We start from the raw sequence: 24,470 nt of genomic DNA, 5'->3' as shown, positions 1-24,470 counted from the left end.
CACTGAGAATGAAGGATGAACTGGTGTTGGCTCACTACTCCATGAGGCATTACTGGCCTCAGCGCTGAACTGACTACACACCTGTGGCCTGCAGCCATCGGGTTCCTGTGTCACCTCAGCACTGAACTGTGACGGGGTCCTGAATTACCTCTATGAACTGTGCTTTTGAAAAGAGAGAAAGAGAGAGAGAAAGAGAGAGAGAAAGAGAAAGAGAAAGAGAAAGAGAAAGAGAAAGAGAAAGAGAAAGAGAAAGAGAAAGAGAAAGAGAAAGAGAGAGAGAGAGAGAGAGAGAGAGAGAGAGCGAGAGATGGTGTTATGGTTTTTCGGCAGCATATTTACATTTTCTACAAGGACACTAGCAGCTGCTGTGTTCTTGCAGAGAGAGGTGGGAGAAGCTGTTTGATGGACAGCAAGTAGTCAGCATGTTGAGATAAATAGGTCAGATGATAGACACAGAGGCACATGGTTTTGGACATTGAATGAGCTTTGTTGTGCCCACAGAAAAGGTGGGTTTTGGAGGATCGATCAGTGGCTCTCGCAGTGTGGAAAAGGGTGCAACCGGTGGGGAGTTATTTCTGTGTCCAACCCTCGCCTGGGTTGATAATTCCACCACAGGAGAAAGGTCCCCTTTGTGGTGCTCACAGTCAGTGACTTCCAAAGGATTTCGGAGGACAATGGGAAGATTGATGGCGTCAGCTCACCTGAAGATTCAAATCTCTCTCTCTCTCCGTCACTATTCAAATCAATACCACAAACTGAACTGAACTTTACTCATCATCGTAAGACTATCTATTCACCCCTAGGCTCAAAGAAGCTTGGTTTTCATATATTTCCACACTTACTTATATATAATCATTGCTCACCTGTTTGATTTATCTGCATTTATACTACTGTATTGCATAGTTACTAATAAATACCATTAGTTAATAGCAATACTGGACTCCAAAGTGTTTTCCATTTCTGCTGGATCTTTAACCCATCACGGGGTGTGTGACAGAACTAACTCCACACCTGTGGCCTGCAGCCATCGGGCTCAGCCCTAGCGGTGAACTAGCTCTGTGGATATGGATGCAGTTCCAGGGACTCCGTGGTTCATGCTCTGTGTGTTATTTGATTACTTTTTTCTATTGTTTGCACGTGTGGTTTGTTTGATTGGTCTTTGTCGTGTGGAGTTTTTCGTGGATTCTATTGTGGTTCTTGGCTTTGTGGCTGCCTGTAAGAAGATGAATCTCAAGGCTGTACATGGCAGACATACTTTGATAATAAATGTAATTTGAACTTTGATAAAATCTCCTTTTTCATAAGTCTCCACGGCAGATATGCAAAGCTGAAACCATGTACAGTTCATAAGTCTCACTGATTCCCACAGTCTGTTTTTGGCTAAACGTATATTGAATAAACAGTGTGCAGACAGAGAGCAGTGGCTGGTCGCACTGCCCAGTGCAACTCTCAGGAATTATTCATTATCCTGCCATTCCCCTGCCACAGCTCCTTGGCACTGGTGCTCAGTCACTTCAGTGTTATGGAGTCCAAAAGACAATGGACCTGTACTAAACTTGGGTATACAGCAAATCTTTGTTGATGCTCATGAAAGCTTTGTCTTCCCTACAGCATATTCCCATCTAAGAAACAACAGTGGACTATTTCATTGCACAAACTGAAGCTTTGGAGGTAATGAAGACCTGTTAGCCTAACATCAGTGGTTGGGAAGTTGTTGGAATCGATTGTTAGGTATGAGATTACGACATACCTGGGGGCACGTGACAAGATAGGCCAAAGCCAGCATGGTTTCCTGAAAGGAAGATCCTGCCTGACTAACCTACTGCAATTCTTTGAGGAAATTACAAGCAGAGTAGACAAAGGAGATGCAGTAGATGTGGTGTACTTGGATTTTCAGAAGGCCTTTGACAAGGTGCCGCACATGAGGCTGCTTAGCAAGATAAGAGCCTGTGGAATTACAGTGAAGTTACTAGCATGGGTGGAGCATTGGCTTGTTGGCAGAAAACAGAGAGTGGGAATAAAGGGATCCTAGTCTGGTTGGCTGCCGGTTACCAGTGGAGTTCCACAGGGTCAGTGTTGGGACCATTAATTTTTAACGATGTATGTCAATGATATGGACTATGAGTATTAAGGGACTTGTGGCTAAATTCGTCGATGATACAAAGATAGGTGGAAGAGTGGGTAGTATTGAGGAAACAGAGAGCCTGCAGGGAGACTTAGATAGTTTAGGGGAATGGGCAAAGAAGTGACAAATGAAACACAATGTTGGAAAGTGTATGGTCATGCACTTTGGTGGAAGAGATAAATGGGCAGACTATTATTTAGATGGGGAGAGAATTCAAAATGCAGAGATGCAAAGAGACTTGGGAGTCCTTGTGCAAGATACCCTAAAGGTTATCCTGCAGGTTGAGTCACTTGTGAAGAAGGCGAATGCAATGTTGGCATTCATTTCTAAAGGTATAGAATATAAGAGCAGGATGTGATGTTGAGGCTCTAGAAGGTACTCATGAGACCACACTTGGAGTATTGTGTGCAGTTTTGGGCTCCCTATTTTAGAAGAGATATACTGACATTGAAGAGGGTTCAGAGAAGATTCACAAGAATGATTTCAGGAATGAGAGGGTCACCGTATGAGGAACGTCTGGCAGCTCTTGGGCTGTATTCCGTGGAGTTCAGGAGAATGAGCGGGGGATCTCATAGAAACATTCCAAATGTTAAAAGGCCTGAACAGATTGGATATGGCAATGTTATTTCCCATGGTAGGGGATTCTAGGACAAGAGGGCACGACTTCAGGATTGAAGGACGTCCTTCCAGAACTGAAATGCGGAGAAATTACTTTAGTCAGAGGGTGGTAAATCTGTGGAATTTGTTGCCATGAGCGGCTGTGGAGGCCAAGTCATTGGGTGTACTTAAGGCAGAGATAGATAGGTTCTTGTTTAGCCAGGGCATCAAAGGGTATGGGGTGAAAGCAGAGGAGTGGGGATGACTGGATGAAGTGGATCAGCCCATGACTGAATGGCGGAGCAGACTCGATGGGCCAAATGACCTACTTCTGCTCCTAAATCTTATGGTCTTAAGAAGATGGACCGCATCCTTGAGCTATTATTTTTTCAGTAGTGGACACATTGGAAGCAGTGACTGAACAAAGCACCCTATGGAAAGTCCTGGCAATTCTGGACAATGTTTCTCACCCTCTGCTTGCCACCCTGGCTGAACAGAAGTGCAGTTGTAGTCATAGTCTAAGACAACCCTGCTGCTCCAAATAGCATTATATGAGGTCATTCTTACCGTCGGCCATTAGGCTCTATAATGAGGCAACTTATAGCCGGGGAAGTGATGTCCCGTTCCTGTTGGATTGTTTGAGGTAACTTATTATTTTATTCTTTTTTACTTTTCTAATATTTATAACTATGCACTTGTAATACTACTGTAACACTGTAATTTCCTTTAGGATCAATGAAATATCTATCCATACATCTCTCCAGTTGCCGGAAGTGACAGCAGCTATTAGGCTAGCAAGCTCACATATCAGTGGGACTGCAGATGCTGGGCCCCATGGAATAGCAATGACGAGAATCCATTTCTCTGAAACCTCGATCTCTCTGAGAATTAGCAAATGCCAGGTCACTTTTGTTCCCTCAGAGTACTCTGCCACTCAGATTTGGAAAGTAAAATCAGGCTGGCCATCAGCAGCCTCTCGGAATTCAGTCTTTAAATGGTTCTTGTCAGGAGCCTGACATCACTTCAGGCCTTTAAAACCTTTGCACGTAATGAGGAGAAAACTACTTCTTGCAATGCATGTGAAAAGGCAAAAAAGCAGAGGTATCAAAAAGAAAAATATACTTTCTTCTTTTTAGCCAGACATGGTTAGTGTGGAGACATTATTTCCCGTTGGTAATTATTGTAATGAATCAATATGAAACTTTCATTTTGTTATGTATGGGCACTGGAATGCTGCAGCGAAGGGAGGATTAATTTGGTGCAATCACTCCCAGGCGTAATAATTGGCAAAGTCAGATTGGAGGAAAAGTAGTGGTTGTCATTCAAGGCTTTGAGAGAGTAGTCTATAAGCAATATGAGAAGCTAAACTGAACACCCAGTGAAGAATCCGGACACGAGCTGGCCTCAGGTGTTCCTTGTTGCTGTTAATGAGCTTCCTGAAACCACCTTGTGAAACCACATGGCTTCCTAGAACCATAGAACACTACAGCACAGAAAACAGGCCATTCGGCCCTTCTAGTCTGTGCTGAAACTTTATTCCGTTAGTCCCATTGACCTGCACCCAGTCCATAACCCTCCAGACCTCTCCCATCCATGTATCTATCCAATTTATTCTTAAAACTTAAGAGTGAGCCTGCATTTACCATGTCAGATGGCAGCTCGTTCCATACTCCCACCACCCTCTGAGTGAAGAAGTTCCTGCTAATGTTCCCCTAAACCTTTCCCCTTTCACCCTAAAGCCATGTCCTCTCGTATTTATCTCTTCTAAGTGGAAAGAGCCTACTCACATTTACTCTGTCTATACCCCTCATAATTTTGTAAAACTCTATCAAATCCCCCATCATTCTTCTATGCTCCAAGGAATAAAGTCCTAACCTGTTCAATCTTCCCCTGTAACTCAACTCCTGAAGACCCAGCAACATCCTAGTAAATCTTCTCTGCATTCTTTCAATCTTACTGATATCCTTCCTTTAGTTAGGTGACCAGAACTGTACACAATACTCCAAATTTGGCCTCACCAACGTCTTATACAACCTCCCCATAACATCCCAACTCCTATACTCAATACTTTGATTTATGAATGCCAGAATGCCAAAAGCCTTCTTTACAACCCTGCCTACCTGTGACGCCACTTTCAGGAAATTATGTATCTGAACTCCCAGATCAGATTGTTCCTCCGCACTCCTCAGTGCCCTACCATTTACTGTGTATGTCCTATCTTGATTTGTCCTTCCAAAATGCAACACTTCACACTTCTCTTCATTAAATTCCATCTGCCATTTTCTGCCCCATTTTTCCAGTTGGTCCAGATCCCTCTGCAAGCTTTGAAAGCCTTCCTCACTGTCCACAATGCCTCCAATCTTAGTGTCATCAGCAAACTTGCTGATCCAATTTATCACATTATCATCGAGATTACTGATATAGACCACAAACAACAATGGTCCCAGCACAGATCCCTGAGGCACCCCACTAGTCACAGGCCTCCAGTCTGAGAAGCACTCATCCACTACCACTCTCTGTCTTCTCCCACACAGCCAATTTCGAATCCAGTTTACAACCTCTCCATGGATACTAGTATCTGAACCTTCTGAGCTAACCTCCCATGTGGGACCTTATCAAAGACCTTACTAAAGTCCATGTAGACAACATCCACAGCCTTTCCTTCATCTACTTTCTTGGTAACCTCCTCGAAAAACTCTACAAGATTCGTTAAACACAATCTACTACGCACAAAGCCATGCTGACTATCCTTAATCAGCCCTTTGCTGTCCAAATACTTGTATATCCGATCTCTCAGAACACCTTCCAATAATTTACCTACTACTGATGTCAGGCTCACCAGCCTGTAATTACCTGGTTTACTTTTGGAGCCTTTTTTAAACAACGGAACAACAAGAGCTACCTTCCAATCCTCCGGCACCGTACCCGTGGCTAAGGACATTTTAAATATTTCTGCCAGGGCCCCTGCAATTTCTACACTAGTCTCTCTCAAGGTCTGAGGAAATAGCATGTCAGACCCGGGGGATTTATCTACCTTTATTCGCTGTAAGGCAGCAAGCACCTCCTCCTCTTTAATCTCTATATGTTCCATGACACTACTGCTTGTTTCCCTTCCTTCCATATACGCTATGCCAGTTTCCTGAGTAAATACTGATGCAAAAAAACTGTTTAAGATCTCCCCCATCTCATGAGGCTCCACGCATAGACAACCACTCTGATCTTCTAGAGGACCAATTTTGTCCCTTACTATCCTTTTACTCTTAATATACTTGTAGAAACCCTTCGGGTTTACCTTCACATTATCTGCCAAAGCAACCTAATGTCTTCTTTTTGCCTTCCTGATCTCCTTCTTTAGTATTTTCTTACATTTTCTATACTCTTCAAGTACCTCACTTGTTCCTCGTTGCCTATACCTGCTCTACACTTCTCTCTTTTTCTTATCCAGACGTCAATATCCCTTGAAAACCAAGGTTCCCTATGCCTGTTAACTTTGCCTTTGATCCTGGCAGGATCCTGGTAGGTCGTCCCCACCAACACTATCCAAAATGGTATACTTATTGTTGATGGGAACAGCCACAGGGGTGCTCTGCTCTTTCTGTCTACTCCCCTTCCCTCTCCTGATAGTCACCCAGCTACCTGCCTTTTGACTTTTAGGGGTGACTATCTCCCTGAAACTCCTGACTATTTCTGCCTCTGCCTCACAAATGATCCAAAGTTCATCCAGCTCCAGCTCCAATTCCCTAACTCGGTTTGTCAGGAGCTGCAGCTGGATGAACCTTTTACAGGTGTGGTCATCAGGGACAATTGTGCTGTCCCTGACTTCCCACATACTGCATACGGAGCACTCAAATGCCCTAACTGCTGCTTCCATTACCTACTCCTAAGTTAATTAAATTAATTAAAGGAACTTACCTGGCCTTACCTCACTGGGAGCAAGCTCGTTCTTAGCCTCTGTTCGTTGAAGCTTCTCAAGCCAAAGCCTCAAAGCTCCACTCCAAACCCTGAGCCACTCACACACTGGCCGCTCCTCTTCAGTTACCCCTCCTTTTATCTGTCCCTGCCAATTATCTCAAGTACTCACTCCCTCTCATCAACTACTCAACACTCTGTTTAACCCTTCAGTTGCCCTCCACGCTCCTTTTAAAGCACACTCACCTCAGCTGCTTCCCAGCACTCAGCGCTCTCCTGAGCCCCTCGCTCCTCCTCCTGCTGCGACGGTCCCGCGATTGAATGGGAAAATCGTGACGGACAGAGCAGGTGATGGTGACTATCAAAATCTTCCCTGGCACACACTGCAGTTATCTATCTGATGCGGAGTAGTGCAGAAACTCACAGGCAGCTTTTACCAATTGGACTAAAGTGCTCACCTCCAGTTTAACCCACCGCTGCCATCCAACAAGGCTCCACTGCAGTTTCTCAATTCTTCAGTGCTGTCCCCACAACAGAACTTCAGCAGACAAAACAAGATGCAACTTCAGAGCAGTCGGGGGAGAACAGGGATTGAAATACTTTGCTTCTCAATCACGGTCCTTTCTTCCCACTGCTCTTTTTCTAAAGCCTATTCTCCTGGTATTCATCGCAATAAAACAAATAAATCTAAAAAATCAATTTCTCTTTTCCTGCATGTGAACTGGCCGCAATACTGTACGTCTAAAGAAAAGCCATGAAATACAAGGCATAAATCAAGATTCTTGGTCGAAAACTACCACCATCGGGCTGGAGGGACAGAAACCTTAGGTCCCACGCCACCAGGTTCAGGAACAGTTACTACCCTACAACTATCAGGCTCCTGAACAAGCATGGATAACTTCACTCTGATTGATTCCACAACCTGTAGACTCATTCTAAGGACTCTACAACTCATATTCTCTGTTTTATTTATTTATTCTTTTATTTGCACAACTTGTGCTCTTTTGCTCATTGGTTGTTTCTCAGCCTTTATGAATAGTTTCTCACAAGTTCTATTATATTTCTATTTTCCTGTAAATGCCTTGAAGAAAAGGAATCTCAAGGTAGTGTATGGTGACATATTGTTTTATACTTTGATAAAAGATTTATTTTGACTTTACTCAAAGTTATACATGGCTGTGCTTGTTCACAAGAATCTTGCAAACAATAGGATGAACGAAAAAGTGAAATAAGGAATTAATTCATGTTCTTGGATGTAACTGTTAATTTCAACATATGCCGTTGAATGAACACGTACCATACTGTTCACAGACACCAACTTGACCAACAAATAAGGTGAAAGAGATTTGCCGATAATATGGTGGCTGGGTGATATCATTATATACTCTGGCAGGTTGATCTCTGATGAATGCATATCTGATTTCTGTTGGCGAGATCAAAACATATTCTGAAATCAGTGACAATTAGATATCAGTTTGGCCTCCGTTTTATGGAATAAACAGACTAAAAACTTACACTTTCCAAGGCCATCCTCAGATTAAACACGTATTACTTGTTCTGACCAATTAGTAATTTAATTTCTGTACAGAGATTGTCAGAAGTTATAATATGTGATACTATCAAAATGAAAGTGGGAATTCAAAAACTGCAAAATAAGAATTTTTTAACTGAACTTCAGAGTTATGATATGGATAACACAATTACTTGCAGTATGTAAAGAGATAAAGACAGGTGGACATTGAATCCTTGAACACTACCCTCACCTTTTTAATGTATAGCATTTCTGTTTTTTGCACAATTTTTAATCTATTCAATATACGTATACTGTAATTTGATTTAGTTATTTATTTATTATTATTTTATTTTGTTTTTATTTTCTTCTATATTATGTATTGCATTGTACTGCTGCTGCTAAGTTAACAAGTTTCATGTCACATGCCGGTGTTAAACCTGATTCTGATAAACTAAAACTAAATAGTACTATGATACATCTAGACAGAATAAATGAAATACTGTCAAATGAGTTTAATAAATACCCTCACTATTTTGCAGGTCATTAGTTCGTTAGATACGTCAGCATGAAACAAATAAAATATATTTGAAAGAGAGTTTAAAGGGGCTTTAACCTCTGCCTCTCAATAAGGGCAATTGTAGCGGTGTGCTACACACAGTGTTAGAATAACCACACGGAGTCGGTGAGTTGGAGTTGCAATAAAGAGATTTATTCAAACTTCACGGTCTGCTTTAAAGCCTTCCAATTCCCGCCCTCCCTGGGCGGGACTGCTGTGGGGAATGCATATTCCCAGACCCTTTCTGCGGCGGGATTTCCCCCCTGCTGGTGAAGATGGCCTGGCGCCCTTTTTGGGGCCGGCCCTCTGCCTGTGCGCGCTGTTGTGAGCCGGTTTGTGTGTGCTAGAAAGTGGGTCGCCACATAACCCACCCCCCCCCCCCCCCAGAACCGGCAATACCTCCCCCACTGTCCACAATCTGGATTGGCCTCTGTTTGGGAGGTCTGCCCCTGCGCTGCGGTGCCTGAGCCTGGTGATCTGTGCGACGGGTGCCCCTCTCTCCTTCTTGGCATTCCACAACACATCTGCTCGGGCCGCCACCTCCCGGGGGTTGCTGAAATCTGTGTCGGACAGCAGCAGGCGTATGTCCTCGGGCAGTTGCTCTAGGAACGCCTGCTCAAACATGAGGCAGGGTTTGTGTTCTTCAGCCAGGGCCAGCATCTCGTTCATTAATGCTGACGGCGGCCTGTCTCCCAAACCATCCAGGTGCATTAAGCGGCGTGCTCGTTCGCACCGTGGGAGTCTGAAAGTCCTTATGAGCAGGGCTTTGAATGCTGTGTATTTGCCGTCCTCCGGGGGCGACTATATAAACTCCTCAACTTGTGCAGTTGTCTCCTGGTCGAGTGAGCTCAGCACGTAGTAGTAGCGAGTGGACTCCGAGGTTATCTGCCAAATGTGGAATTGTGCTTCTGCTTGTTCGAACCATAATTGGGGTCGCAGCGTCCAGAAGCTTGGCAGTTTTAACGAAACTGCGTGAACAGATGCGGCGTCGGTCATCTCTGGCCCAAGTATTGTTTGGGCCATCGGGGTCACCAAATGTAGCGGTGTGCTACACACAGCGATAGAATAACCACATGGAGTCGGTGAGTTGGAGTTGCGATAAAGAGATTTATGCAAACCGTGGCCTGCTTTAAAGCCTTCCCGTTCCCGCCCTCCCTGGGCGGGACTGCTGTGGGGAATGCATATTCCCAGACCCTTTCCGCGCGCGGGACTTCCCCCCCTGCTGGTGAAGATGGCCTGGCACCCTTTTTGGGGCCGGCCCTCTGCCTGCGTGCGCTGTTGTGAGCCGGTTCGTGTGTGCTAGAAAGTGGGTCGCCACACAATAATATTTGTTCAAGGAAATGCTGGTGTCCCTCCCTACAATACTTTGTCTACCATTCAAATTCTGCCAGGTCTGGTTACCTGCCATCCAAGTCAAGTCAAGTCAAGTCATTTTTTATTGTCATTTCGACCATAACTGCTGGTACAGTACACAGTAAAAACGAGATGTTTTTCAGGACCATGGTGCTACATGAAACAATACAAAAACTACACTGAACTACATAAAACAACAAAAAAACTACACTAGACTACAGACCTACCCAGGGGACTGCATAAAGTACTCAGAACACTGCAGGCACTGCAATAGTAATAAAGAAGAAAATAGGCACAGCAGAGGGCGGTTGGTTGGTAGTCCAATGGCTTGGGGGAAAAGCTGTAACATAAATAAACAGCTGAGTCTGGGATTCTGTCCTGGGAAAACCAGAGTATTTCTGGCACGTACTGTCCAGTGAAGGCTTCCGTTTTTATGCTGTTAGAGCTGTTGCCCTGGAGATCAGGCCTGAGGCAGTAATACATACAAACATATGAATCAGAAGTAGAAGTAGGCAACTAAACTCCTCAAGCCTGTTCCATCATTTAATATGTAACTTCAACTCTGCATTCGTTTCTCCTTTTACTCCGACTGTCTATCTTTCTCTGTGTTAGAATAATCAAAGGTTCTGCTTCCACCATTCTCTGAGAGGAGTTCCAAAGATTCATGGCCTTCTGAAGGAAAATAATGCCTTAGCTCTGTCTAAATTCGATGATATCTGTTTTTGTTAAATTGAAACCTCTAGATTAATTTACAAGAGGGAATATTCTCTTTACATCCACTTTTTAAAGGACATCCTGGATCTTAATTGCTTCAATCAAGTCCAATCTTGCACTTCTAAAGTCCAACAGGTACAAGTTTAGCCTAACCAATCTCATTAGAAATCGGCCCATTACAAATACCTAAACAGTAAACATTCCCTAAACTTTTCTAATGCATTAACTTACCTCCTTAAACAAGGAGACAAATAATGCAGATAGCATCCTAAATAGCAAAAAAAATACATACAGCTCAGATAAAGGCGACTTGGCCCACCATATTCACACTAACCAATTTTTTCTTTTCCAATCTTTTTATTGATATCAAATTCTTAAACATTACAAAGAATTGATACAAAGCTATTGGGATTACATTGTTAATAATTAGTGTATATAAATATAAACACTGTTAATGCACAGATATTAACCTCCCAAAATCTTACAGTGTACAAATATAATAATATATAGAAAGAAAAAATATCATGGGAAAAGAAAAAAGAAAAAAATATATACCCCAATAAGAAAGAGAAAAAAAACCCTAATCTACATCAAACTAATCGACTAAACTAAAGAAAGAAAAAGAAATTGGCTGTTATGTTACATCAGATAAAACCAATAGTGTCATTAACTAATCAATCTATACTATCAATCGATACAATCAATCTTAACCAATCTACACTATTCCCATTTATCAGCATTTGACCCATAACCTTCTGTGCTTTGGCATCTCAAATGCTCATTAGATACTTTAGATGCTCTAAGATAAACTGCCTCTATCGCTTCCTCAGTGATTGTTACAGATTGTGACAACCCTCTAAGGAAAAACTTTTCCTTAGATCCCTTAAAGTTCTCTTGCTCCCCAGCCAGGACTTGAGGGATTGAGTTATTGAGAGAGGATGAGCAGTGGGACTGTTTTCCCAGGGGAGCAGGAGAATGCGGGGCATAGATAGAATCAACATGCACAGGGTTGGGAAATCAAAACCTAGAGGACATAGGTTTAAGGTGAGAGGAGAGAGTTTTAATAAGGACCCACAGGGTCAGCAGTACATGAACTGAGCTGCCAGAGGAAGTCGTTGAAGCAGTGACATTAACAACATTTAAAAGGTATTTGGACAGGCATGTGAATAGCAAAGGTTTAGAGGGATATGGGCCACATGCGAGCAAATGAGACAAGCTTAGATGGGAACCCTCTTAATTTGAAATCCTCTATCAGCCCCTCCCCCTTGACTCTTTCAGTCCAAGGAAATAAAAACCCTCTATTCAGCCTTGCTGAAAGATGCCACCCCGAACAACATCCTCTAAATCTCCACTTCAACGTTTCCAGTTCAATCATATCCTTTTTACCTTCAAAGTCTTCATTTTGCACCTATTTCTTAATTATTTGCTGCATCTGTATACTAGTTTTTTTTTCCACAAATCACACATTTGGATACCCAGATTACTCTACGTCTCGGAGCTCTGCAAACCACTTTGCAATTTTCACTGCCAAAATGGATAATTTCATATTTCCAACATTATACTCCATTTCTTCACTCAAGCAAACCAGCTAAATCTCTCTGTAGCCTCCTATTTTCACCAAGCTTTATGTCATCAGCTAATGTACCCCATTACTGTGTTGCCTGCATCAACGTCATTTAAATGATCTGAGACCCACCCCTGCACTAATCCTCGCAGCCTACCATGGTCAGATTTTGCCAGTCAGTAAGGGACCCACTTCAGCATAATTTTTATTTCCTCCTAGTCTATCAATCAAATAGGATCCAACTGCGATGAATTTTTGAAGCTAACTTCAAAGTACTATTGATAAAAGATTTAGATCTGAATTTACCAATATTAAATATGAATGGTTGCTCCTTGCACTTCAAACCTTTGATCCTGTTGTATCATTTTGACCTTAGTCTAATTCTTGCAACAATCTGCTAAATTAATGCTACACTGAAACTGCAGATACTTTTTCAATCTAAAATTAGTCTGTTCTTCCATTATAAACCTACATGCTTCAGTGAGTCAAGGTAGAACACTGTAACCTACGAAGTGTTGACAGCTTAGTTAAGTTACTTTTGCATGGAAAAAGTTGATATAAAACAATGCTGGGTGGTACCAGTGTACTGCCATATCTCAATACATCTGGTAAGTTACATAGTGGTCATATGTTTGGTATTGTAACTAATTATCATCACAGTTTTGATGATGTTATATATACATACGCACGCACATGCACACAGACACTATATATATGTTAACAAAACACAAGATAATTGATTGCATAAGTACTCACCCCCCCCCCCTTAATATGATGCACCAAGTTATCACTGTTGCAGCCAATTGGTTTGAGAAGTTACATAATTAGTGAAATGGAGATCACTTGTGCAGTCAAGGTGTTTCAATTGATTGCAGCAAACATACATCTGTATCTGGAAGGTCCAAGGGCTGGTGAGTCAGTATCCTGGCAAAAACTACACCATGAAGGCAAAATAAAACTCCAAGCAATTCCACAAAATGGTTATTGAAAAGCACAGGTCAGGAGATGGATACAAGGAAATTTCCAAGTCACTGAATATCCTTTGGAATACAGTTAAGTCAATCATCAAGAAAGCATAACACAGCTGTAAATCTTCCTAGAGCAGGCTGTCCTCAAAAAACTGAGTGGCTGTGCGAGAAGGGGTTAGTGAGGAAGGCCACCAAGAGACCTATGACATCGCTGGAGGAGCTACAAGCTCAGTGACTGAGATGGGAGAGACTATGCATACAACAACTGTTGCCCAGGTGCTTCACCAGTCACAACTTTATGAGAGAGTGGCAAAGAAAAAGCCACTGTTAAAAAAACGCACATGAAATCTCAGCTAGACATTGTCAGAAGGCATGTGGGAGACTCTGAAATCAGCTGGAAGAAGGTTCTGTGGTCTGGTGAAACCAAAATTGAGCTTTTTGGCCATCAGACTAAATGCGATGCCTGGCATAAGCCAAACACTGCTCATCAAAAATATCACACCATCCCTACCGTGAAGCATGATGGTGGCTGCTTCATGTTGTGGGGATGTTTCATTTCAACAGGCCCTGAAAGGCTTGTGAAGGTAGAGGGTAAAATGAATGCAGCAAAATACAGGGACATCCTGGAGGAAAACTTGATGCAGTCTGCAAGAGAACTGTGACTTGGCAGAAGATTTGTTCTCCAGCAAGACAATGATCCCAAGCATAAAGTCAAAGCTACATACCAATAGCTTAAAAACAACGAAGTTAATGTCCCAGAGTGACCAAGTCAAGGTCCGGACTTCAATCCAGTTTAGAACCTGCGACTGGACTTCAAAAGGACTGTTTACTCACAATCCCCGTGTAATCTGACAGACCTTGAACAGTTTTGTAAAGGAGAATGGGCAAAAAATTGCAGTGTCCAGATTGCAACGCTGTAAGAGATCTATCCATGAAGACTCGAGGCTGTAATTTTTGCCAAAGGTGCATCTACTAAATATTGACTTGAAGGGGGGTGAATACTTATGTAAATAATTATTTTGTGTTTTCTTTTCCTAATTAATTTAGATCACTTTATAGAGATCTGTTTTCACTTTGACCCAAAAGAGTCTTTTTCTGTTGATCAGTATCAAATAAGCCAAATTAAATCCACTGTGGTTCAATGTTGCAAAACAGTAGAACATGAAAATTTTCGGGGGGGGGGGTGAATACTTTTTATAGGCACTGTATATAACTCAGGATTGCCAACTAAGTGCATAAGGCATCAACTTGTGGCAGTTTGGTGTTTTGAGCAGTGGCTGATCAGTGATCTTGATAGATTGGCAAAAGCAAATAAAAACAAGTAGAGTGGCCATTGTTAGAGTGGGCAGTGTTAGAATGGAGATTTTCAGGCTTCAGCTCTTCAAGGTTTTGAGACTTTTTTTTCCCTCACAGTTTACTTATTGTTTTTCCTTCTTTATATTGCTCAGTTAGAACAGTAGGGATGCCAGGCAGTATAGTGGGATGCTCCTCTTATGGGATAGAGGAAAGCAGGGAGACCTCCAGTGTCCCTGACAACTGCACTGCAAGAAATGCATCCAGCTGCAGCGTCTAACACTTCATGTCAGGAGCTGGAGCTGGAACTGGATGAACTCTGGATCATTCGAGAGGTTGAGAGGGCGATAGATACAACATATAAAGGGGTCCTTACATCCGAGGTGCAGGACGTAGGAAGGGGAAATGGGTTAAGGAGCCAATGCAGTGTACCCCTGTGGCCATCCCCCTCAATAACAGCTATACCACTTTGGATACTATTGGTTGGGGGGGGGGGGGGCGGCAGAGACCAAGCAGAGGAAAGTCACGGTGGTTAGGTCTCTAGCACTGAGTCTGGCTCTGTGACTCAGAAAGGAAGGGGGAGAAGATAAGAGCTGTGGTGATAGGGTTCTCGTTAGTTAGGGGAACAGAAAGGAGGTTCTACGGACGAGAACAAGATTCCCATATGGTATGCTGCCTCCTGGATGCCAGGGCATGGGATACCTTGGATCGAGTCTTCAACATTCTTAAGTGGGAGGGTGAACAGCCAGAGGTCAAGGAACTAATGATATGGGTAAGAAGAGTGAGAAGGTTCTGCAAAGTGAGTTCAGAGAGTTTGGTGCCAGGTTAAAAGGCAGGAACTCCAGGGTTGTGACCTCAGGATTGCTACCTGTGCCATATGCTGGTGACGTCAGTAACAGAGTTTGACATGCGGCTAAGGTTTTTGGATCACTGGGCTCTCTTCCAGGGAAAGTGGAACCTGACAGAAGAGACGGCTTAGACCCTTGGAGTGAGACTAATATCCGAGCAGGAAAGTTTGCTAGTGCTGCACAGGGGGGAGGTGGGCAGGTTTAGGTTAAACAAAAGTTGCAGGGGAATGGGAATCGGAGTGCCAGAACAGATAGCGGAGATGTTGTGGAGACAGATGTTGTCATGACCTCAGAGAAAGTCATGAATCAAAAGGTTGAGCTTGATGCTTATATACAAATGCTCAAGGCATGGATCAACACATGGAATTATGATAAGGTAAACATTCGCGAAACCTGGTTACAGGAGACCCAGGACTGGCTGCTCAGTATTCCAGGATTCCATTGCTTTAGACATGATAGAGAAGGAGGGATTAAAGGCAGTGGGGTGGTGTTACTAGTCAGGGAAAATGTCACAGCAGGGCTCCGTCAAGTCAGACTGGAGAACCTGCCTAGTATGGTGTTATGGGTGAAACATAGGAATAAGAAAGGTATGACTATGTTAATGGATCTCTATTACAGACCATCCAACAGTCTGTGCGATTTATAAGACCAAATTTGTAGAGCAATTGCTGACTGCTGCAAGAAACATAAGGTTGTTATAGTAAGTGATTTTACATATTACATACTTTCCACATATTGTCTGGGATTCCAAGACTGTAAAAGGACAAGATTGGAAAGAGTTTGTCAGATGTGTTCAGGGAAGTTTCATTAATCAATACATAGAAGTCCCAATGAGAGAGTGTGCAATACTTAAATCTGCAATTTGGGAATGAGACAGGGCAGGTGACAAAAGTTAGCATAGGGGACACTTTGCATCTAGTGATCATAATGCCATTAGGTTCAAGTAAATATGGAAAAAGGCAAGTGGGGTCAGCGGGTTGAACTTCTAAATGTAGAAAGGCCAATCTGGATGATATCAAGAAGGATCTGGCTAGTGTGGATTGGGGCAGGCTGTTTTCTGGCAAAAATGTACTTGGTAGATAGGATCATAAAAAAGCTTTTGGCACATTGGCCTTCATAAATCAAAGTACTGAGTACAGGAGAGGGGATGTTATGTTGAAGCTGAATAAGATGTTGCTAAGGCATAATTTGGAGTATTGTATGCAGCTTTTGTAGCCTACCTACAGGAAAGATGTAAATAAGGTTGAAAGAGTACATACAAAATTTATAATGATGTTGCCGGGACTGGAGGACCTGAGTTATAAGGAAAGATTGAATAGGTTAGGACTTTACTCTTTGGAATGTAGGCTGAAAGAGTACATACAAAATTTATACTGATGTTGCCGGGACTGGAGGACCCGAGTTATAAGGAAAGATTGAATAGGTTAGGACTATATTCTTGAGGACATTGAAGATAGAGAGGAGATTTGACAGATATAGAAAATTATGTGGGGTATAAATATGATAAATGCAAGCAGGCTTTTTCTGTTGATGTTGGGTGGGACTAACACTAAAGGTCAATGGTTAAGGGTGAAAGGTGAAAAGTTTAAGGGGAACACGAGGGGAATCTTCTTCACTCAGAGGGTCATGAGAGTGGGGAACGAGCTGCCAGCACAAGTGGTGGATGTGAGCTCGATTTCAACACTTAAGAGGAGTCTGGATAGGTACACGGATGGTAGGGGAACAGAGGGCTATGGTCTCGATGCAGGTCGATAGCAGTAGGCAGATTAAATGGCTCAGCACAGACCAGATGGGACTGTTTCTCTGATGTGCTTTTCTATGACTCTATAAAATGTTCACTGATGGAGAAGTCCAGTCTGATAGACAACAGCAAAGTGTGGTAACTTTAGCTGACTGTCAACAGCTGCAAGTTGGGGAATGTCTTGGATGAGCTCAGCTATGAACATGTGGAACACAGGGATGGTACTGGTTTTTTGTAATGCACAGTTGGGACAGCATAGGCTGAGAGAAAGTCAGAAGTAATGAAGGATGCAATGTCACCAAGAACAGTAACATTTTCAGAAGTAATAGTTGGACTGGGCAGCTTGACAAATACATAAATACCACCAGTTTTAAATCTTGCTGTTCCCTGGATTTGTGCACATTTTCAGGGCTGAACATCAGCATTAACAACTTTGGTAGCAAATTCCTCCACACTAACATAATAATATAATTTAAAACAAATTATTTCTGAGAGAACTTTAATATAGCACATAGTGGTTTGTCCTCTGCAAACAAGAAACAGCACATTTGAAATTATAGTCAGAGAATTCAACCAGGTTTGCTTGAAGAGAACCCTGCCAAATTATCACCAGCATATGACCTGTAGTAACAGAATTCTCAACACAGTAGACCAAGTCAAGTCAAGTCAAGTTGCTTTTTATTGTCATTTCGACCATAAACTGCCGGTACAGTGCACAGTAAAAATGAAACAACGTTCCTCCAGGACCATGGTGCTACATGAAACAACACAAAACTACACTAGACTAAGTGAGACAACATAAGGCTACACTAGACTGCGTAAAACAACACAAAAACTACACTAGACTACAGACTTACACAGGACTACATAAAGTGCACAAAACAGTGCAGGGCAGTACAATAAATAATAAACAAGACAATAGGCACAGTAGAGGACAAATTACAATATAATAATAAATGATGTAGATGTCAGTCTAGACTCTGGGTATTGAGGAGTCTGATGGCTTGGGAGAAGAAACTGTTGCACAGTCTGGTCGTGAGAGCCCGAATGTTTCGGTGCCTTTTGCCAGATGGCAGGAGGGAGAAGAGTTTGTATGAGGGGTGCGTGGGGTCCTTCACAATGCTGTTGGTTTTACGGGTGCAGTGTGTGGTGTAAATGTCTGTAATGGCGGGAAGAGAAACCCCGATGATCTTCTCAGCTGACCTCACTATCCACTGCAGGGTCTTGCGATCTGAGACGGTGCAATTCCCGAACCAGGCCCTGATGCAGCTGCTCAGGATGCTCTCAATACAACCTCTGTAGAATGTGGTGAGGATGGGAGATGGACTTTTCTCAGCCTTCACAGAAAGTAGAGACATTGCTGGGCTTTCCTGGCTATGGAGCTGGTGTTGAGGGACCAGGTGAGATTCTCCGCCAGGTGAACATTATACTGCTATACTAAGGTAAGGAATGCCTACCATTCCTTGCAAGAACATATTTTGGTTGTCCTTCTCCCAACTGCATACAGGCAGAGGCCAAAAAGCAAAGCTCCAGAGATTAGGACAGCAAAGAGGTGGTTGCGGGAGGCAAAGGAGCGATTAAGGGATTGCTTTGAGTCAGTAGGCTGGGACTTGTTCAAGAACTCACCTGTGGATCTGAATGAATACACTGTGGTTGTTTTGGACTCTCTTAAAACAACTGTAGACAAATGTATCTCAATTAAATCATTCACAGTCTTCCCCAATCAGAAGTCCTGGATGAACCATGAGATATGAAACCCGCCAAGGCCCAGATCAGAGGCATTCAAGTCTGAAGATCAAGAAAGCTACAAGAGGTGCAGTAATGATCTCCAGAAAGCCAGCTCTCGGGCGAAGTGGAAATTTCGAACCAAACTTGAATCAATGAGCAATGCTCGCCAGCTGTGACAGGGCTTGAATGCCATCACCTCTTATAATGTTAACTCAAGTGACATTGGATACAGCAGGTCTTTGCTGCAGATGAACTCAAAGCGCTCTGTGCTTGTTTTGACCATCACAACATGGAGGACCCATCGAAAGCTCCTACATCCCCCGATGATCCTATGTCTCAGTCTCTGAGGCTAACACGCGGCAGCCTTCAAGACGGTGAATCCACGGAAAGCATCTGAACCGGACGGGGTACCTGGCCAAGTACTAAAGATCTGTGCTGACCAACTGGCTGGTGTGTTAACCTCTCACTTCAACGGTGTGTGCTTCAAGCAGGCTTCAATTATACAGGTGCCCAAGAAGAGTGTGGTGACCTACTTCCAATGACTATCACCCAGTGATGAAGTGTTTTGAGAGGTTGGTGATGAAACATATCAGCTCCTGCTTGAGAGGTGTCTTGGATCTGCTCCAATTTGCCTGCTGGAGCAACAGATCCACAGGAGATGCCATCTCATTGACTCTTCACTCAATCCTTGAACCTCTGGACAGCAAAGATACATATATCAGGATGCTCTTTGTTGACTACAGCTCAGCATTCAATACCATTGTCCCCTCAAAACTAATCAATAAGCTCCCAGAGGAGAAGGCGGGAGGAGAAGATGGCGGCACAATGCAGCTTGCGCGGCCACTCTGGTAAATGATATCTGTTATCTGTCAGGTAGGGTGCCGTGCACAATCCTGATTTGATGGAGACAGACGTGAGAGCACGGAGGAACATCTGTGAAACTTCTGAAATGCCTGCTTCGCTGCCGCTGCTACTGAGTGATCCGAAATCTCCGGAGGGGAAGGCTCCGAGTTCTCGGCTTTGCTTGTTGCTCGGCGGCCGGGACGGGGTCGAAGCGCTCAGCAGAGATGGTGCTCGGTGCTCGGTGTCGGAGAACTGGTTGGAGGCTCGAAGTTTTCGGACAGACTCAGAGTCGGCTGCAGTCGGATGCTTCCAATGCATCAGCAAGTTTGCGGCGCTGGGCGTTCATGGCAGGGAGAGTTTCTCCCTTCTACCGTCTGTGTGCGATGATGGGGCTATTGGGACTTGAGCCTTTTTTTACTGTGCTCATGGTCTGCTCTTTATCAAATTACGGTATTGCTTTGCACTGTTGTAACTATATGTTATAATTGTGTGGTTTTGTCAGTTTTACTCTTGGTTTGTCCTGTGTTTCTGTGATATCTCTCTGGATGAACATTGTATCATTTTTTAATCCATGCATTTCTAAATGACAATAAACAAGGACTAAGTGTCCTCATAATCTAATCTAACCTAAGACCTTGGCCTCAATACCTCCTAGTGTAATTGGTCCACAGTTTCCTCACTTTTAGACCCCAGTCAGTTCAGATTGGCAAAAACATCTCCTCCACAATCTCCATCAGCACAGGTACACCACAGGCAGTGTGCTTAGCTCCCTGCTCTACTTACTTTACTCTTATGACAGTGTGGCTAAGCACAGCTCCAATGCTATATTTAAGTTTGTTGATGTCACCACTGTTGTGAACCAAATCAAAGGTGGTGATGAATCAACATATAGGAGGGAGATTGTAGATTTGGCTGAGTGGTGTCATAACAACAGCCTATCACTCAATGTCAATAAGACAAAGGAACTGATTGTAGACTTCAGGAGAAGGAAACCAGAAGTCGTTACCAAATCCTCATCAGAGGATCAGTGTGGAGAGGGACAACAACTTTAAGTTCCTGTGTGCTACTATTTCAGAGGATCTGTCCTGATTCCAGCACATAAGTGCAACTGCAAAGGAAGCACAACAACACCTCTACTTCCTTGGGAGTTTTTGGAGATTCAGCATGACATTTAAAACTTTGATAAACACCTATAGGTATGTAGTGGAGAGTATACTGACTGGTTGCATCACAGCCTGGTATGGAAATACCAATGTATTTGAATGGAAAATCCTACAAAAAGTAGTGGATTTCGGCCCAGTACATCACGGGTAAAACCCTCCCAACCATGGAGCACATCTATGTGAAACGTTGCTGTAGAAAAGCAGTATCCATCATCAGAGATCCCCACCACCCAGTCTCTGCTCTCTTCTCACTGCTGCCATCAGGTAGAATATACAGGAGCCTTAGGACTCACACCACCAGGTTCAAGATAGTTGCTACCCCTCAACCATCAGGGTCTTCACTAAAAGGGGATAACTACACTCAACTTCATTTGCCCTATCATTGAAATGTTCCCACAAGCAATGATCTCATTTTGAAGGACTCAGTCTTATTATCTCATGTTCTCGTTATTTATTGCCATTTATTTATATTTTCATTTGCAGAGTTTGTTCCCTTCTGTAACTCTGGGTGATTTTTCATTGATCCTGTTACAGCTACTATTCTATAGATTTATGGCGCATGCCCACAGGAAGGTGAATCTCAGGGTTGAATATGACGACGTACATGTACTTTGATAATAAAATTCACTTTGAACTTTGGTAATTCAGTATCTCGTCTAATCAGTTGCTAGTCTACTGATAAAAAGGGTAAAGTAGGAATTAATTAGGATATTTCATTATTTTATCCCTAACAGTAAGGATAAAGGTTTAAATGCATTCTAATGTACAAGGAGGAAATTAGTTATCTGTGAATTAGTATTATAGAGCTTTTGAACACTTCTACACGCCCAACCCACCAGTTACATCTATTCTAAAGAACTGCCAGGGTTACTTCAGACCATTCCACACATCATTTAACTTTTCACAAGGCAACATATGGTTATTCAGAAATAAGGAAAAGCTGCTGATAAAAATATTCATGCTTTGAAAAATGGCATGTATAATTTCTCCAGTGAAGCATATGCTATAAATCTGTTTATAATATTTTACAGCTGCAAATTTTAGCTCACACCTAATTCAGAAAAGATGACAAATAACATATTCACTGTGGTTTCATTTATTCAAAACTACAAAAGCAATGTTAGTTCGTCATCCTGAAGGATTTTACCATCAAAATAAAAATTGCACCAACAAGCTTAAAAGCTATTAATAATGAGTCTTTCATGTTGCCTGCTGCACTGCTCTTTACATTTTTTATAAAAATAGAGAAACATTGCTGAAAATGTTTGGTAATACATTATCTTTATTTCAAACACTGCCCATCGTCCATCATAAATGAGTACTCACCTCTAGAAATGGGAATCTAAAATTTTCTGGGAAGTTTGTCACATCAGTATAATTTATCTACCAAAAAAAAACAAGCCAGTATTTCAAGGACATCTCCAGGAAGGTCATTACACCACACAGAACTGAAGAACTACCATAACAGATAGTTCGCAAATATACGCTTCAACAAACATGCTTAAAAGGACAGCACTAAACCGTGTAGAAGACACTCAAACATAAAATAAGATAAGTACACAAGGGTCGTCCTATTAGTACTTATTCTGTCATGGCTGCTATTAAAATAATGGATTAAGCAGACGTATTTGGGTTGAAAGATTAATAGCCAGATTATCTCTCTGTTGGTTATGTACTGAAATGTAGATTATTTGGTACTCACCTTTGTTGAGAAATCCACTCCACATTATGACTGCAGCATCAAATATATTGGATCAAAAATGCCGTAAAGAACTAGTCTAATTGATAACTGTGCTGTTAAAAACTCCACAGTTTCTAGTTTGATGATCTTTGTTACAAATCCAGAAATCAGCTATTCTTTTAAAATCAGCACAGCTTCAGAGTTTCCAGGTAACAGAGTGAGCCATGGTTCATTCAAAATCCTGTCCACTGTCTGCACCTTTTTGAGGATGAAAATGGACACTTCAGAGTCATTTTGAAAAGAAAGCTATGTCACTTCAGTTCAATAGCAATGTGCTGCTATGTGTTACCATGAAGAGAATGCAGCTCTCGTAAGAAATCCAAGCAGCAAAACATGTAGAAACAGGCAGCGCAAGTCCCCATTGGCAGTGAGGATAATCACTTTCAGTCACATATTCAAAGACGGCAATGTTACAATTATTGGTTCCTCAGCATGGCCAGATCAAGCCACACAGATGAAGATTCATCTAAGAACATTGTATCGTTGCTAAAAATAGCACATCCCTTTCAATGATAAACAGCTGAGACAGAAGGAAATCAGTGCTCTACACTTCCATAATTTAACTGGCACTCTAGCAAAGAAGGGATGACAAATCCAAAGCTGATGAGTTATTATTCTAAGGAGTGCAGAAAATCAGGATAATTAGCTTTTCTCAGACAAACCAAACCAACATCTGATATCATTAGACATGACAGATAAGCAAATAAAATAGAAGAAAAGGCCTGTTGCCAATGAGTACAAATTGTAAAATGTAGTTTAAAAGGCAAGTAGATCTAACGCATGCTCTTGTCCTGAATGTTAATGAGAATTCATTGAACCAGTTATAATGCAACGCCTTATTCTACAGATTCCTTTGTGTGACTTTTTAAGGGAAAACTATTTAATTTAGAAACTAATGAAAACACTTAACTAAAGTAAAGCTTCAAATGCAGAGTTAAATTTTATTGTTCTGCAGAGAAATCATACTTTCCACTGAAGAGCTCTTTCAAACATATGTGATGGATTGTGTTGTTTTCAGTAGTATGTTCAAGATGGGAAGGCCTTCATTACCTGCTTATTCCATGAATACATGCCGCTTTAAAAACAAAAGTTTTGTTTAAGTTCTGCATTTTATTTCCAAAATTATGAAACATTAATGGTACTGATTTTCCTGGAAAATATTGTAGTTTTGAATAAGCTTCTTTCATTTCCCTGTCTGCAAATTTTGTTCATAATAGTTAAACACAGAAGGCCCATACTCACGCAGCAATGATTTTCACTTCTGGATTCCCCAAGGAGTCCAGCAGCAGAACTCAAGGATGTTAAGATCATTCACTATACATACTGGAAACTGACTCTGATCTTGCACTCAGTTCAACTAGTGATTTGACCGAAAATTAGATCCTGACTGATAATTTCCATGATGGCAAAGAGGAGGCAAAAAGGAAGAAGGTTTTTAACTTGTAACCTTACATTCTAGAGCAGTACTGAAGCATCTTTTCAAGAGAGCCAGACTGACAATTTATCCAGATAAATTATTACTATCTTGTTAAAAGCAACCAGCTACTAACGTCTTTCATCATGTATACGAAGACACAAGAGTTTAGTAATAGAGACACAAGAGACAGCAGATGCTGAAATGTGAAGCAACAAACAAAAACTGTTGAGGAACCCAACAGGGTTTCAACCTGAAATGTCGACATTTCTTCTCCCTCCACAGATGCTATTTGATCCACTTTCGTCCAGTAGTAGATTGTTCATTGCTGCAGATTAATAATAAATTAATTACTACAGGTTTCAAATAATAAGTGAAAATGGCTTCCTTATTTAAAATG

The 24,470-nt window shown here is 42.2% G+C and overlaps 1 protein-coding gene across 2 annotated transcripts in view; it reads right to left on the bottom strand.

The window, feature by feature from the left end:
* znf385b (zinc finger protein 385B) overlaps positions 1–24,470 on the bottom strand; it is a 307,211-nt gene that overhangs the window by 264,745 nt on the left and 17,996 nt on the right. The window contains exon 1 of one of the 2 annotated variants that reach the window (XM_072259631.1): positions 22,618–22,667. The exons of the other annotated variant lie outside the window; for it this stretch is intronic. Within the exon in view, the coding sequence (XP_072115732.1) occupies positions 22,618–22,642 (25 nt within the window). The 5' untranslated portion in view covers positions 22,643–22,667. Of the gene's footprint in view, positions 1–22,617; positions 22,668–24,470 lie in introns of those variants that run through there. 2 annotated transcript variants of the gene reach the window in all.

This window comes from Mobula birostris, chromosome 6 (genome assembly GCF_030028105.1).
Source record: "Mobula birostris isolate sMobBir1 chromosome 6, sMobBir1.hap1, whole genome shotgun sequence".
In the NCBI taxonomy this organism is placed as follows: domain Eukaryota; kingdom Metazoa; phylum Chordata; class Chondrichthyes; order Myliobatiformes; family Myliobatidae; genus Mobula; species Mobula birostris.
Note: the sequence above shows the minus strand (reverse complement) of the source record. Positions and strands in the feature narration are given on the sequence as shown.